Genomic DNA, 14,137 nt, shown 5'->3' on the forward strand with positions numbered 1-14,137 from the left:
TTCATTACTGTGGTCCTTGTGTGACCAATTAATCAGCTCAAATCCGCAGTTCCCTATCTTTCAGGGCTGTGAGAGATAATTTTGCTGTTCTTGTTTTAATTAATGAGCTGAAAAGCCGCGTGCTTGACTTCAGTTTAGAAATTTTACTAATTAGAATAAGAATATTTCTGATTTTTAATGTACATTTCTAGATGAAGTTGTTCCGATAGAGCACATGTTAATGTTAAAATTGATCACGAGCTTTAAAACGTCTCCCTGACGTGTACTGGATGCCTTTGCATCATTTTTTGAAAAGTTTTTAAAGAGCTGTAGCTCTAAAAACTTGTAAGTTTCCCCGGGCTTATGTGTGTACAGGCTTTAAACACCCTGAACCCACCCCCACCACCTCTCCTTCTCTACTCCTCACTTCTCACTGTTTTTGCTTTTTCCTTTCCTGCCATTTGCTGAGAGATGGATACCCCCCCTCCTCCTCATCATCATCTTCCTCTTCCTCCTCCTCAGGAGTGTCAATCGTTGTGGTGTCAATCAGCTTCGCGGCTCGCCTTTCATCTCTCTCTCTCTCTCTCTCTCAGTCACTGAGAGTGGAGGAAAGGATAGGAAAGAAAAGCAGGAGAGGGGGGAGAGCAAAGCTACATTACTCTCTCTCTCTCCCTCTCTCTCTCTTCCTCTCTCTCTTTCTCACACACACTCTCTCAGTCAGTCAGTCAGTCAGTCAGTGTGTGCGGCTCGCGAGGAGCTGCTCCGGTTTGGAGACATTCAACGACGTCGTTTTTTTTAAATCTTTTTATTTTTAAGAAACGACATTTTTGAGTTCTACCAGTGATCGGTATCGACTCCAAATTCTCGCTTCTCTTCCAATGGACCTCTTCTCAGACCGAACTGCGACCACTAACAAACTTCTTGTGTTTTGACTCGAGCGACTTGTGTTTTTCACGTTCGAGTCACGCGAGCGTAGATGTTTTCACGTTTTCGCGACTTTTGATTCAAACGCGTTCGGCGCGTTCGCTTTTGTTTTTTTTGTTTTCGTTTTTCGACTTATTTTGTGACACGTTTCCCCTCAAGAGGACAATTTCACACACAGCTGAGAAGGAAGCACGCGCTGTATCCGAGCTGGTTTGTTTTGGTTGCACCTTGTGGAGAAAGTGAGGCAAGTTTTTTTTTCCCTCAGAACGTCAACTTTAAAAATTCTGTAGTTTAATATTTCTTTCTTGAACACACACACACATTGAGCCTCGGGCTCTCCTGTTGCTCCCGCACTCGCCTCGGTCTCACGTGAAGTTTTTTTTGCTTGGAGTGTGTTGTTTCGCTCGCTCGTTTTTTTTCTGAGGGGGATTTTGGGGGGGACCTGAGCGTGTTAGAATGCCCCAGCTCGCTGGAGGTGGAGGAGGCGGTGGAGGTGGAGATCCAGAGCTTTGTGCCACAGATGAAATGATCCCGTTCAAGGACGAAGGAGACCCGCATAAAGAGCAGATCTTCGCCGAGATCAGCCACTCGGAGGAGGAGGGAGATCTAGCCGAGATCAAGTCTTCTCTGGTCAACGAGACCGAGGACAGTCCCAACTCCAACCACGACGTGAGTAAACCGTTGGGAAACAGTGATGGGCGACGGTGTTGCTGCTCTAAACTGCCACCATTTACCTCAGAAACTCTCAAGAGTTCTCTCTCACTCTCTCTTTTAAAGTCCTTTTTAAGTAAGTATGCCCTATTAAGTAGTTGTCCATTTCTGGAGATTGCTGTTAAAAACCTGCCTCAAATTAAAACAGAAGCTTCCTATTTTCCCTGAATTTTAAGTGTGCCCTAGTAGTCATTTTTACAGTTGCTGTTTCAAAGCTGCCTCAAATTTTAGAAAAACCTCAGCCCCATTTTACATAATTTTACGTAAATATCCTCTTTAATTATAAGTATGTAATTAACACAGCGCTGTCCAAAATGGCCTCCGGATGTTTTAAGAAATTCTTCAGATTTCTATCATCCTCTTAAAATTCTTGAAATTTACTTTCTGATAGTTAGTTTGTTTATTGGCATTCGCAGTGCCTCAGGATTGTTCTAGAAATTCTCACAGTATGTGAACAGTCCCTTTACACATAATTTGACGTAAATATTCTTTATAATTTTTTGTGTGTTGTGGCCATAACTGCTCCAAACGTCTCAGACGTTTGATATAGCAATCCTTTAGATCTATATTAGCATGTTCTTTGGGATTTTCTGTCCCAAACTTCCTTGAACACTTCCTTGACACTGGAAAATTCTGTAATACATTTTAGACATATTTATTTACACTGTAGATTGGCTTTGGCTGGGTGAAACTGCCATAAATTAGTTAAGATATTTATGTATCCTTCTGAAATATATGTGTCCCTGTTTTATTAGTATTTTGGATCACTTCAGATTTCCTTCTAAACAGTCACTTTAAAAAATGACATCTATTTATTAGTATTTTTTATTTTTTTTGGATGTTGTTATTTCAAAAATCGTTATAAAATTAGGTTCAATTTCTGTAGTTCCTTATACACATTCACTGTCTAAATATTGCTTCATAAATAAATAAAATCATTAATTATTATAATAATTAATATCATTATTGGTGAATTGCCCCCAAATTTTTTTTCAGTGCTGTGTTTTGACTTATTTGGATTAAAAATGTCTGAATAAAATAAAGTGTCACCTGTTTAGTACATGATTAATATCAGTGCCAGGCCATTGGTGGCTCTGTACATGATCACCATCACATCCTAAAATAAACCTCCTACTCTTTGTATAATTGTTGTGAGTGTAGGCATTTCCCTCCATTAGCAAAAACAGAGAATCAGTTCAAAAACATCCATTTTATCACCACACGTCCAATGGCACAGGATCTGTCCACTTCTGTAATTACGTCTCCATCGGTCATTTTCAGTCTTGTTTAAAATCGACCCTCAACATTGTGATTTTCGTTTAGCGTTATAAAATAACCGTCCCTTGGATATAATCACAAGCTTCTGCTCCACAGCTTATTTCTGTATTCTGTTCATCGATATAATCCACTGTAACTGAGCATCTCTTCACCGTATGATGTCTTTAATTATTATCTTATTTATCATTGGGTTTTAATCATTTTCACGGTCATACAACATAGTCCACCACCTATTCGTTATCTATAGCCATGGAGGGCTTCTTCAAACTGCCACAGATTATATATAGAATCCCTCTCTACAGTAATACAGTTTAAATTTAATGTAAATTTTAAAATGAATGTAAGAATTTTCAGATTCAATTCAATTTTATTTTCAAAAGTCACTATATTTATGTTTAGAATAAGACCAATAATTAATAGTGTGGCATTTAGGCACTGGGGGGTGGGTGGGGGGGCAGAAAACTAGAGATGACCTAAAACAAATCACCGTTGTCCTTCTTTAGAAAACCAAAGTCTGTCCACAATGTACCACTAAGAATTTAATTCGCTTAAACATTTTAAACACAGAATGCATTATTTCTCTTTCAGATTTGTTCTGGAGAATTGCACATCAATTGTACAGTATTTAATTTAATTTTTCTTTCAAAATTGCTTCCACTAATCACTGTAATTTTGTTTAAAATAAATGTACATCTCATAATTAGTTAAAAAAAATTGTACTCATTCTGAGTTATTAGTTTTTCTTTTAATATATATTTATATTTTTTAAATTCTTATGATGAAGTAAAGGTTAAACAGTTAAAATGTTGTAGTATTTAATCCACCAGCTTTTACCTCTGTTGTTTGAGAAATATTAGAACTTCTTTTATTTTACTGGAAATATTAAGTGCAGGGCTTTGATGAGACAGCCATGCCCTCTCCTCTCTCAGCTCCACACCGTGTTATTACTCCCATCAACCGTTTGAATTGTCTGTGAACGTTTACCGCTTCTTCACCCTGTGAAGATCATTTTTACTGGAAAAAAAAAATTGTCACACACTGTTCTGAAAAGCTGCCATGGATGCAAACGATTAGAGCTGGCATCAGTACATTCCTTCATCCTGTCCTTTGTGCGGAGTGTATATGTGTGACATCACTAGCCGCTGTGTATTAACGATAAATGCAGGTATAAATAAACGGTAATTCTTCTTTTGTCACAAAGTGAGAATCCCTTCACTCGAGTTCAGAGGCAGAATGCAGAGGGAAGCATGCCATATTTGGAGCTGCGTTTTATTAGCTCATGTTAATGAAATGCCTTCCCTCCTGGCATCCACGAAATTCAGGGTTAGGCAGTGACATGAGGAAGAATCAAGTGATGGGGTAAATGTTAATTGAGAATCCATTGCAGCTCCCTGACTCCGCTGGAAGGCACCCTGAGGGAGCTGAACTCCAAATCTAGTTTATTTTTCTCCATCACTGCTTCCCTGTTTAGCTGATGTGGATGCAGAATGCACACTTGCTTTGAACCCCCCCCCCGTTTCAGAACAGAAATGACCTTATCAGAGCAAGTGGGAACAGCCTGAACATTATTTCACTGTCAGGAGATGGCTGTTGATGAATATTCGGTAGAATCTGTCTCTTTTTGGGCACGTCATGTAATTAAGCGTATAACCTACTTGGAGAACAGGATACATTTCTCTGTACAGAGGAAAATAGACAATAAAACACCCCTCTTTCACTCTACTCTTTTCTTTTCTCTCTCTCTGTCTCTCTATTTCTCTCCAGGTTCTCTGATATGTGCAACAAAACCTAACTGATCACATTTCCCCTGTTCCTTCATGTCTCTTTATTTAACAGGCAGCTAGACAGTCCCAAATAACTCCAGATTCATACCATGAAAAACACAGAGAGCACCCAGATGATGGTAAGTAATGTATGGTAAAGGTCTTCTTCGGCTCCATTTTTACTGTTAACGCCTTTGTGTTTCATTGCTGTGAAATTAGAAGAACGGATCATGTTCTAATCGTGTCTCAATACTGTTTTCAAAGTTTAAATTTTATTTAAAGAACCAAAATCACCAAATTGTGCAGAGTTTGTGAATAGAAAAAAATCAGTGACTAAATATTTGCATATTTTGATACAACCAAATGTGAAATGACTTGTATTGTTTGTGTTCGTTAGTAAACATGTCACAATTAACAAAGCGAACGGACAATCTGTTAGTAAATATGACCAAGAGTTTACAAGAGTATCTTCGTTTGTGATGACATCACAATCAGCTGATAATTGCTACAAAATGATTAGCTTCGCACTCATGTTTACATTGGACTGACATTTATTTATAATTAGTTTTTCTATATTTGAAACATCTAAAAATAGTTGTTATTCACAATTATAAACGCATATATTGGCAACAGCATGGAGCAGTTTGTTTATTTAAAATATGGCTGCATATCTGTTAAAAATGGCTGAATATATAACAAACATTTTCTTCTGTAACCAGTGGGTGTAATCTATCTGAAAGTTCTGGAAAAGCCATGTAAACATCACCTGCGTTCATGTTCATATTTATTATTATTATTACCGAATAAAAACATAAAAACACCCGTGATTTGCCTTTTAAAAACAGTTGTTAGAGAAAAGCTCCTAATGTGTTTTGCTGACAGCAAAAGACACGTGGCAGTGAGGTGGTCTAGCGGACTCTTGCCCCCACTCCCACTGACACTCTGGCCTCCAGACGCTTCTGTCACGGCCGTGTGGCTGCTGAGTTCGTTTGATCTTCGCTGATTGCTCGTCAGGCCCACGCTGGAACAGTGCAGCTTACAATGGAGGGGGCTTTTCTTCCTTTTTGTCCTGTGCTTGTTGTGAATAGCACGCAGCACACCCCCTCTTTTTAAAGCAAGCAGATCGGTTTCTATGAGCCGCCGTCACTCTTCCTCACTGAGGGAGATGGGCGTAAGTGTGAGCTCTGTCTATTATTCTTTAGAAACATCCACACACCCACCCCAACCCCCCCCCCCCATGAGTCACACACTCTTTCTCTTTCTTTCACACGGACACAAATACACACTCTTGGAGGACCCCAGTAAACAGCTGGGGGTCGTCTGTGTTTGGTACTGGGGGTGTGGGGGTGTGTGAAAGTGTGTGTTAATTGTTGCTAATTGGCACAGAGGGGCTCCATTGTCCTCCTGAAAACCAGGATTGTACTCAAAGATCAGTGGAAAAGGAGAACATAGACTGGGAGATGGCAAATCGATGTCCTGCTTTAATTTACAGACTTTATTGGAAGTGTGTCAGCACTGTGTTGCATTTTAGCAGTTTTTAGAATGTGTTGCATGTTTGGAACATGTCTGCTGCGCTTTACGAGTTTCGTTGACCAATAGAAATGGTCTGAAATTATTAGAGGAAAAAAGACAAATAGATATTGGTTTAAAAAAGGGAATAAATAAATAAATAATATATATAAATATACATATAATGACAGATTTAGATTTTAGATTTTGTTAATATTTCAGATAAAAATACATTCGCAGAAGCTACACATATATTTAATAAAACATAATATTGCATTTTTGTTTGATAGCAAATTTAGTTTTATGACTGTGGCAATAAAAAACGAACACAAACCATTTAGAGGAAGTCTTATCATTTTTCATGTGATTTTATTTTGGATTTCCTGTGCTGCAGTGCACATCCAATCTTACATAAATACTACTCACATGGCAGGAATCCATAACCAAAGCAAGTTTTGGCTGTGTCCCTAAATATACTAAACATGGCAATATGTCGAACGTATAATTTACAGTTGGTAAAGATGCATCTTATATAATACCTTGTTATTCTGAGGTTTAAAATAATAAATTACATAAATGATTAAATGTATAGAAAATCTAAAAAAGCATTGGTTCTGTATAAAATAATAATATAAAATAAATTGGTTGTGTTCTTTAAGCCAAAACAAGGCTACGTTTGGTCTCTTGGACTCTTTGGCGTTGAGGTCATCAGAGCAAAGCATTAACCTATTACTTACTTCTTGATTAATGACTCTCACAGATATTCAACACTCTGAAAGAACTGAAATGCTCATTAATCTCACTTTAAATCTTATCATTCCATAGTTTATCATCCTCAGGATCCTCCACCCCCTAGAAGAAACTAAACAGCTCTGTTAAACTTTCAGGAAAGCTCCAGGACCTTTACAGCAAAGGCCACCCCTACCCAAGTTACCCCAATTACATCATGATGACCAACATGAACAACGAACCCTACATGAACAACGGCTCTCTCTCGCCGCCCATGCCCAGAGTGGTGAGTACTGCCCGGTCTCAGAGCTCTCAGGAGCTCCAGACTCCAGTATCCAGTAAAGTCAGTATTAATTGTTGTTAATGTTTGTCATTTGAAGCCCGCTCAGAGCACACCATTCAGATTATTTATTCAGGTTTATTCAAGCTTGAACTTTGAAGTTGCATACAGTGTATTCTTCCTGTTGTGGCCAGTATCTTGGCAACCTTACCCATGAGTTGTGGGAGGGGGGGCAAATTCTTGTCATACCAAGCATATTTACAGCACAGTGCATATATGATTTTTTATATTATTTTTGCCTGGTATGAACATCACAGTTGGTAAATCCAATTTTGATAAAACACAATGGCCGCAGGACTTTAATACAGTATTAAACAATGTGAAATTGGTATTGCTTTTACATATTAATGGGTGATAAATATATATTACACTGGAACTAGTGTTGAGGCACAATATTTGGTTTCCATATCATTCATATTGGTACATATCAAAAATATCACTCGACAGTGAGTTTCCTTTCTGCAAATCAGATTTCTGTGTGACGAATGATTACAATTTTTCACTTTGATTTCTTCTTGTAAAACATCGCCAAAGAGAATCCCACAATCCTGCGTAAGTGGATTTGTAGGAGAAAATTATATTAAAGAAAAAGCTGTTTCAAGGTATTGTAAGCCATTTTCAATCATTTATCAGCAGTCAGGAGGCATTAACGTGAGCTTAAAACCATCTGAATTCGAGATATTTTTAGAAAGTATCATAATGCTGGATTGTAACAATACCTCGATACCATCCTGTATGTCTTTTATGTAATATCAGGTTATACAACAAGCTGTCACGTGGTGCTGTATCTTTCCTCTTAATTTGTTTGGTGCCACCCTTTTCTCCGTCTGCCTCCATTGCAAACCCGTAGAAAAAAAGAGGGAGAGAGAGAGAGGGAGAGCGACGGAGGACACGCTAGCAGCTGTCCACCCTAATCCTGTTTGGAGGGTTTTGTGTGGGGAAGGCTCCCTGTCTGCCTGTGGCCCCGTGCCGCCGCAGAACTGCACAGGAGCCCACAGACGGCTCATCTCGGCCATTGTTCACAGAGATCGCGCGTGTGTGTGTGTGTCTGTGTGTCTCCTGACTGTGTGATTCTCCCCACTGCACCATGCTATGCTACTTGTGCATTTGAAGGATGTTGGTATGTAAAGTCAGCTAAAGCTTTTAGCCGCACCGAAGCCTCGTTATTGTTTCACACCGCGAGAGCGTGTAGTCCTGTACGTATCGTCTTTTCAGATGTACGTCACGAGGAGCATTTTTCCGATGATGTGATGTAGGAAGCGTGGAGCACACACACTGCCTCTGCTTCCGTCACAGGCTTTACTGTGGCTTTGTGTTGTGTAAGGATGAGCTCTGTGGTCTTCTTTTCTGTTTTTCTCCATAGGGCTGTTTTACCACAAGTGTATCCAGGACTGTTACTCCGTGGCCTTTGGATTTAGAAGCATATTAGCGGCCGTCATTAGGGCGGAAAGAATGATCTTCTTTCATATTAAAGTTATTGTTTTAAGGAGTGTGCTTTTCAAATGGCAGTCACTGTAGTTTGTAATTACTGCCCATGATATCAAGTGGAGAGGTTTAACTCGGGGTACAACACAGGGCTTTGGAACGGCTTGGGGAGGAGTTGGACCAATCAGAAGCAATGTGATATGTAGATGGCAACCACGAGTACTAGTTAACTGGGAGTCTGGAACTACATGTGCACTGTTGGGGTCCATTCTTCTTGACTAAAAAAAGGCATATGGCTGGATATGGCAAAACACTTTGTGACAGTAGTGCAACATTCTCAAAATGGTCACCACTATCCGTGTGAATTATGGTGCACTCCTGCCTCGACCTTAATTTCAGAAGATCATCACAAATCGCAGACTCTAGTCCTAAAAAATTCCCTCTGTCTTATTTTTTACTTTGCGTCATTACTGGTATTAATTGGCTATTTATTTATACATGTGCCGCCTTGCCCTTTTCACCCCATGTTCCTACTGAACGGCCACCATGTCAGGCCACGTATCTGTGTATTCCAGCTGTGTGCTACTGGACCTGAGCAATGCAAATGGCCCCTTTTGTGGTGCATGTTGGTTTTCCTTCTCTATATCCTCCTTTCTCTCTCTTTCTCTCCCTCTATTTTCCTCGTTCTCTTTCTGCTGTGAAGATCAAATATGCGGACACAGTATCTCCAAGGCCTGGGATCAGTTTTCGCTAAGATCAAAGGCAGCCTCCCTCCCCCCTCCCTTTTTTTCCTCCCCTTTCCTTTCATTCCCCGAAGTTTGGATTGATTTCCATTGGCCATGACATTCCACTGCCTGACGCCCACCCAGTCGTGGACCAGGGCTTTTTTTTTTTTTTTCTTTTTGCCGGTCAGCAGATTTGGGCCGCCGGTACCTAACAATGGTGGAGTCAGGGGTTCGACAGTGAGGCAGCTGGACCAAAACCGTTTGAGGAGCCCAATGCAGTGACCCGTGCAGCTATTAACATCCAGAGGCCGTGATCCGCGGAGGCTGGACATGCTCCTCTGACGTAGGGCCTCTCTGATGTTCTGGTGAAGCCTTCTGGAAATGATATCAGGCCTTTTTTGTTGTTGTTTTTTTTTTCTTCCTAGATCGCCATCTAACTACAGGTCTCCGGGGAATGTTTCCACGTGTATGACAGGATGGTGTTGTTCATGCTGGAGCTTTGAAGTTACTTTTAGAGAAAACGGAATTGAGAAAAGCTTTATGTGTAAAAACGCAAGCATTTTCTCAGTTAATTAAAACGACTCCCTTCCTCACAAATGGGAAGTTTCATTTAGCATTAAATTATCTCTATTTTTCTAGAAGCTCTGTTTCGTCTGAGGATTCCGAAAGGGAAGGAAGGAGTGCGAGGGAGAGAAGGAGTAGGAGAAATAGGAAAAGCTAGAGAAGGGTGGTGAGGGGTTGGATTTCTTTTGGCTGTGTGTTCTGTTCCTGTTCCCTTCGCTGAGCGTTCAGCAGGAGGTCGCGTTGGGTTATTTAAAGCAAGTCCATGTGCGACGCTTCACGTTTCTTCTGAAGCCGCTGGCGGAAAGGCGGTGGCACAGGAGTACGAAAGCTTAGCAATAAGAAAAAAAAAACACACACACAAAAAAACAAGGAAACAAGCATGTCGGCATCCAGTCTGCGCTCTGATTCATCTTTTTCGTGCCTTGAAGGGACCTTTTGCGAAAAAAAGAAGTTACAAGTTTGGTCCTTAATACCTCAATTAGCAAACACCTTCCTTTAGGAGCAATTCCAAAAGTCCTCCAGTGTGCACTGCAGCCCCTGCTTCGCTAATGGGCTTCTGCTATAAGTGCGGCAGGCTGGCATTGAGTTGTGTAACTTTTTTTTTTTTAAATCCAAGTTGAATACTAGTTTCGAAGCCTCAAACTTTTTTAATAGCACCGAGTGGGAATTGGAAACTCAACCAGCAACACAAAAGGGAATGTAGCTGAATTATTAAACAGATTTTTACACCATTAAAGATGCCAGTAGTAAGACATCCCTTGATGGAAATAACATGAAAATGTGGGGGAGTGCAGCATGTTGTCTTTGAGAAGGCATAGACTGCAAGGAACGACTCAGGAACGCAACCTTGTAACATATTAGACACTGTATAATCTTTCCGTAATACACCACTTTGAAAGGTAAGATGTGCCCATCGCTACTTTATGCCAATTTTATTTATTTATTTTTTAATGTAGGGATACTGAACACATGATAATGTTGTCACATTAAATTTCTGGCCATGTGCCGAAGTTACGGCCAACTGAAAATTGTATCTGGAAAAAATGAGAAAATAGCCCTTAACTGAAAGGATTAACAAATGATTTACTGGTAATGGAGTGGCAGCTCAGTGGAAATGACAACCATATGGATGTTTCTTGATTTTTATGACAGATATTAGACGTCTGATTTATAATCTCTTTTCTCACTGAGTACCCAGAGCAGTAAATGCTCAAGAACTAATTAATTACAGGTTGGAGTCCATGTAAAACCTCATTATCCTGATCAATAGGTAGAAAGACAAGTCCTTGATGCCATCTTTAGGGAGCAGAAACTATAACGTGTAACAAAACGTAATGGAGCCTGTACTTTTATAACAGTGATATGTTCGCACTTGGTGTCATTGATTCAACGTGCTGAATAGCGCCCCTTGTGGAGCATTTCCTGAATGTGATTGAGTATGTGAGTGAGTGAGTTACCACACACTTCCATGAGGTGCTTTGCATCTAAAAAGAATTTTGGAAGGTGTTAAATGCCAGAGCTGTCTACTATCTCTCTTTGTTTATTAATATACATAATAAAATTAAAACGTATTTTAAAAAATTGGGCTAAATATGTGATATATTTTTGTAGTCACTCATAGTCAAATAGAATGATTTGGCTTTCATTAAAGATTACTGCTGTTGGTGGATTGATAGTTGAATGTCCACCCTGGAGGATGGTACTGGTGGATGTGCAGAGGCCATCCTTGTCCCTCCCCCACTTTGACCGGCCTCTGGCGATAGAACACACACACACACATACACACTCAGACACAGACTCCCCTTTGATGTGGGACGTGACGGATCTCTTCCTCAGCGTGGACGTGCCGTGGAATCACAACCCCCCCAAACCCGGACTTACCTAACAAGATTTAACACCCTCTGCGTCCTCCTCTGTGCCCAGGCCCTGCTCCGCCAGTGTCAGCAAAGAACACTTCCCAGGAGCCCAGTGTCCAGCCCTACTTCCTGAGCACTGGTTGATATTGCCAAGGTTGCTTCTGTATCCTCAGTGGTGTTGTCAGCAGTTTTAGTGCTCCTGTTTTTTTTTCAGTCTGTGTTTTTAAGAAGCATAGCACCACGTTGAACACTAACTTGTATCTCACTCACACACATACTTACTCACATTTAGCAATTGCTCCACAAGGGACCTATTCAGTGACACTACGACTGCATTCAGAATCTTTCACTATTGCCCTTGTCCTCCATCTGTCCTCCAACGTCTTCTGTCCTGCTCCCGAAGAATGTGTAGGAAGGAACTGAGAAGAGGACAGAGCAGGAGGAGTGAAGGAAGATGGGCAGGAAAGGGCTTCTGGATGCAGCTTTAGTATCCCTGTTTGTTCTGAGTCGTCTAGAGTCAAGGTAAAATAGAACTGAACGCAAATGTGCTTCAGCATTGCTTTGAAGTGGCTGCGTAAGCCAGGACTGTGCCTTAGAAGTGATTTGTACATGTTCCTTAGGATTGTAGCTCTTTTGTATTCCTCAAATTACAGTAGCAATAAAGCCTCCCCACTCTCTCACACATACACAACACACCGAGCCAGTTTGGAGGGTCATGCAGGCGGCAGTGTCATCTGCTGAGCAGGTCTGAACACCGCCGCGGCTCACAGACCTCACAGTGTGTGTGGCAGCCCGCAGGCCTTTGAAGTGCTGGTACACGTTCAGGCTTCATAAACACAGCCATCGATACTCCGTCTGCATCCAGCTAACCACTGCCCTATTGAAGCCATGTGGCCCTCTTTGAGAGCGGGAGGATGAAAATAAGCTCAAGTCATTTTGTTCCCTTCCTTTTTCATTGTTCCTTTGAAATTCGCTTCAAATGTATGTTAACAGCGCTATTCACCTGAGTGTCAGGATCTGTGCAATTTGTATGTGGTTTAGCTGGCAGCTTTGCAGGGAAAATGTTCGCTCCAAGCCCCGAGGCTAAGAGGTGCTGTATTTAGTTAACAAATCATTGTATCTCAATCAATGCCATTTTTTTTCCTTAACCAAATTTCAAAACACCACCAATAGAAATGCTGCAACATTGATGGGAAAAATGGAGGATGGAAGGTGCTGACAGTGATGTAATGGATGGTCTGGATGGTAGTAAACCACACGTTAACTGCGTTAAAGTATCACTAGATGAGATTTATTTATTTATTTATTTATTTATTTTTGTCGCCCTGTGAAAGACTGGCGCCCCCTCCAGGGTATGTTCCCACCTTGCGCCCAGTGATTCTGGGTAGGCTCTGGACCTACTGCGACCATGAACTGGATAAGCGGTTACAGACAATGAATGAATGAATGTGCTGACATCATTAGGGCAGGGGGAGGGAGTGTGGGTGGTTTCCAACCCTTCTTTAAAAGTTTCATAGTGCTGTTTTTCCCGTGCTGGGCCCAGATTAGAAACGATAGAGGCTCTACAGGACAATGAAGCATCACAACTATTTTGAAGCTGTAATTTTAAGTACAAAATATTACAGTGTTCCTTTAAATGTACTATACTGCGCTGCCATTTTACATGCATTAAATGTACTGCTTTAAACCCTGTTTGACTGCTAGTGGCGCCCCCATGTGTGCAGTTTTCAACCTGCTAAACGTGAGTGAGTGAGTGAGTGAGATTCAAACCAGTTCAACGCAGCACTGCCAATATTATTACTGCTTTGTTAATAAACAAACCCAAGTCATATATGTATTTATAATGAAACTGACCTGACAACAATCTAAAACCTAGTATTAGACTCAGATTAGACTCAGGTCAGATCTGACTCAATATGTTTTTTTACCATTTGTCAGATTGTTGTTGTATTCTGTGCATGTTTTTTCCGGTTTGGCACACACCCTTATGCATTTTCACCCTGGGGCGGAGACTCTGCACTCTGCACTTTTGTCCTGGTAGGGAGTTGTTTTGGTAGCAGAAGTGTTGCAGCCTGCATCTGCCCCCGTGTCTCTTTCCTCACCTCTCCTCCTGAGGATGAAGGGAGCGCGTTGGCGTCTGAGGCAGCTCCGTGTTTTGTCTGAGTACGCCTCTGTTGTCATCACACCGCTGTGTTGTGACTCTGTGGCCTCAGATGGTGATGGTGACCTCAAAAAGCTTTTTTGACTTGTTTCTTGGTCAGGCCCAAGCGTTCGTGCTCTGTTTTTTTAATGTTTGTGTTTTTTGGTTTTCTCCGCTCTCTCGTCTCGTCTCGT

At 41.0% G+C, this 14,137-nt stretch overlaps 1 protein-coding gene across 6 annotated transcripts in view; it reads left to right on the forward strand.

Moving 5' to 3' along the window:
- The first annotated feature begins 714 nt into the window (after positions 1 to 714).
- Positions 715 to 14,137, forward strand: part of lef1 (lymphoid enhancer-binding factor 1) — a 60,319-nt gene continuing 46,896 nt past the window's right edge. For all 6 annotated transcript variants that reach the window (XM_066679462.1, XM_066679459.1, XM_066679463.1 and 3 more), the window contains exons 1-3: positions 715 to 1,572; positions 4,729 to 4,795; positions 7,052 to 7,179. In XM_066679462.1, the coding sequence (XP_066535559.1) occupies positions 1,360 to 1,572; positions 4,729 to 4,795; positions 7,052 to 7,179 (408 nt within the window). In that variant the 5' untranslated portion in view covers positions 715 to 1,359. The remainder of the gene's footprint in view (positions 1,573 to 4,728; positions 4,796 to 7,051; positions 7,180 to 14,137) is intronic.

This window comes from Hoplias malabaricus, chromosome 8 (assembly GCF_029633855.1).
Source record: "Hoplias malabaricus isolate fHopMal1 chromosome 8, fHopMal1.hap1, whole genome shotgun sequence".
Lineage (NCBI taxonomy): Eukaryota > Metazoa > Chordata > Actinopteri > Characiformes > Erythrinidae > Hoplias > Hoplias malabaricus.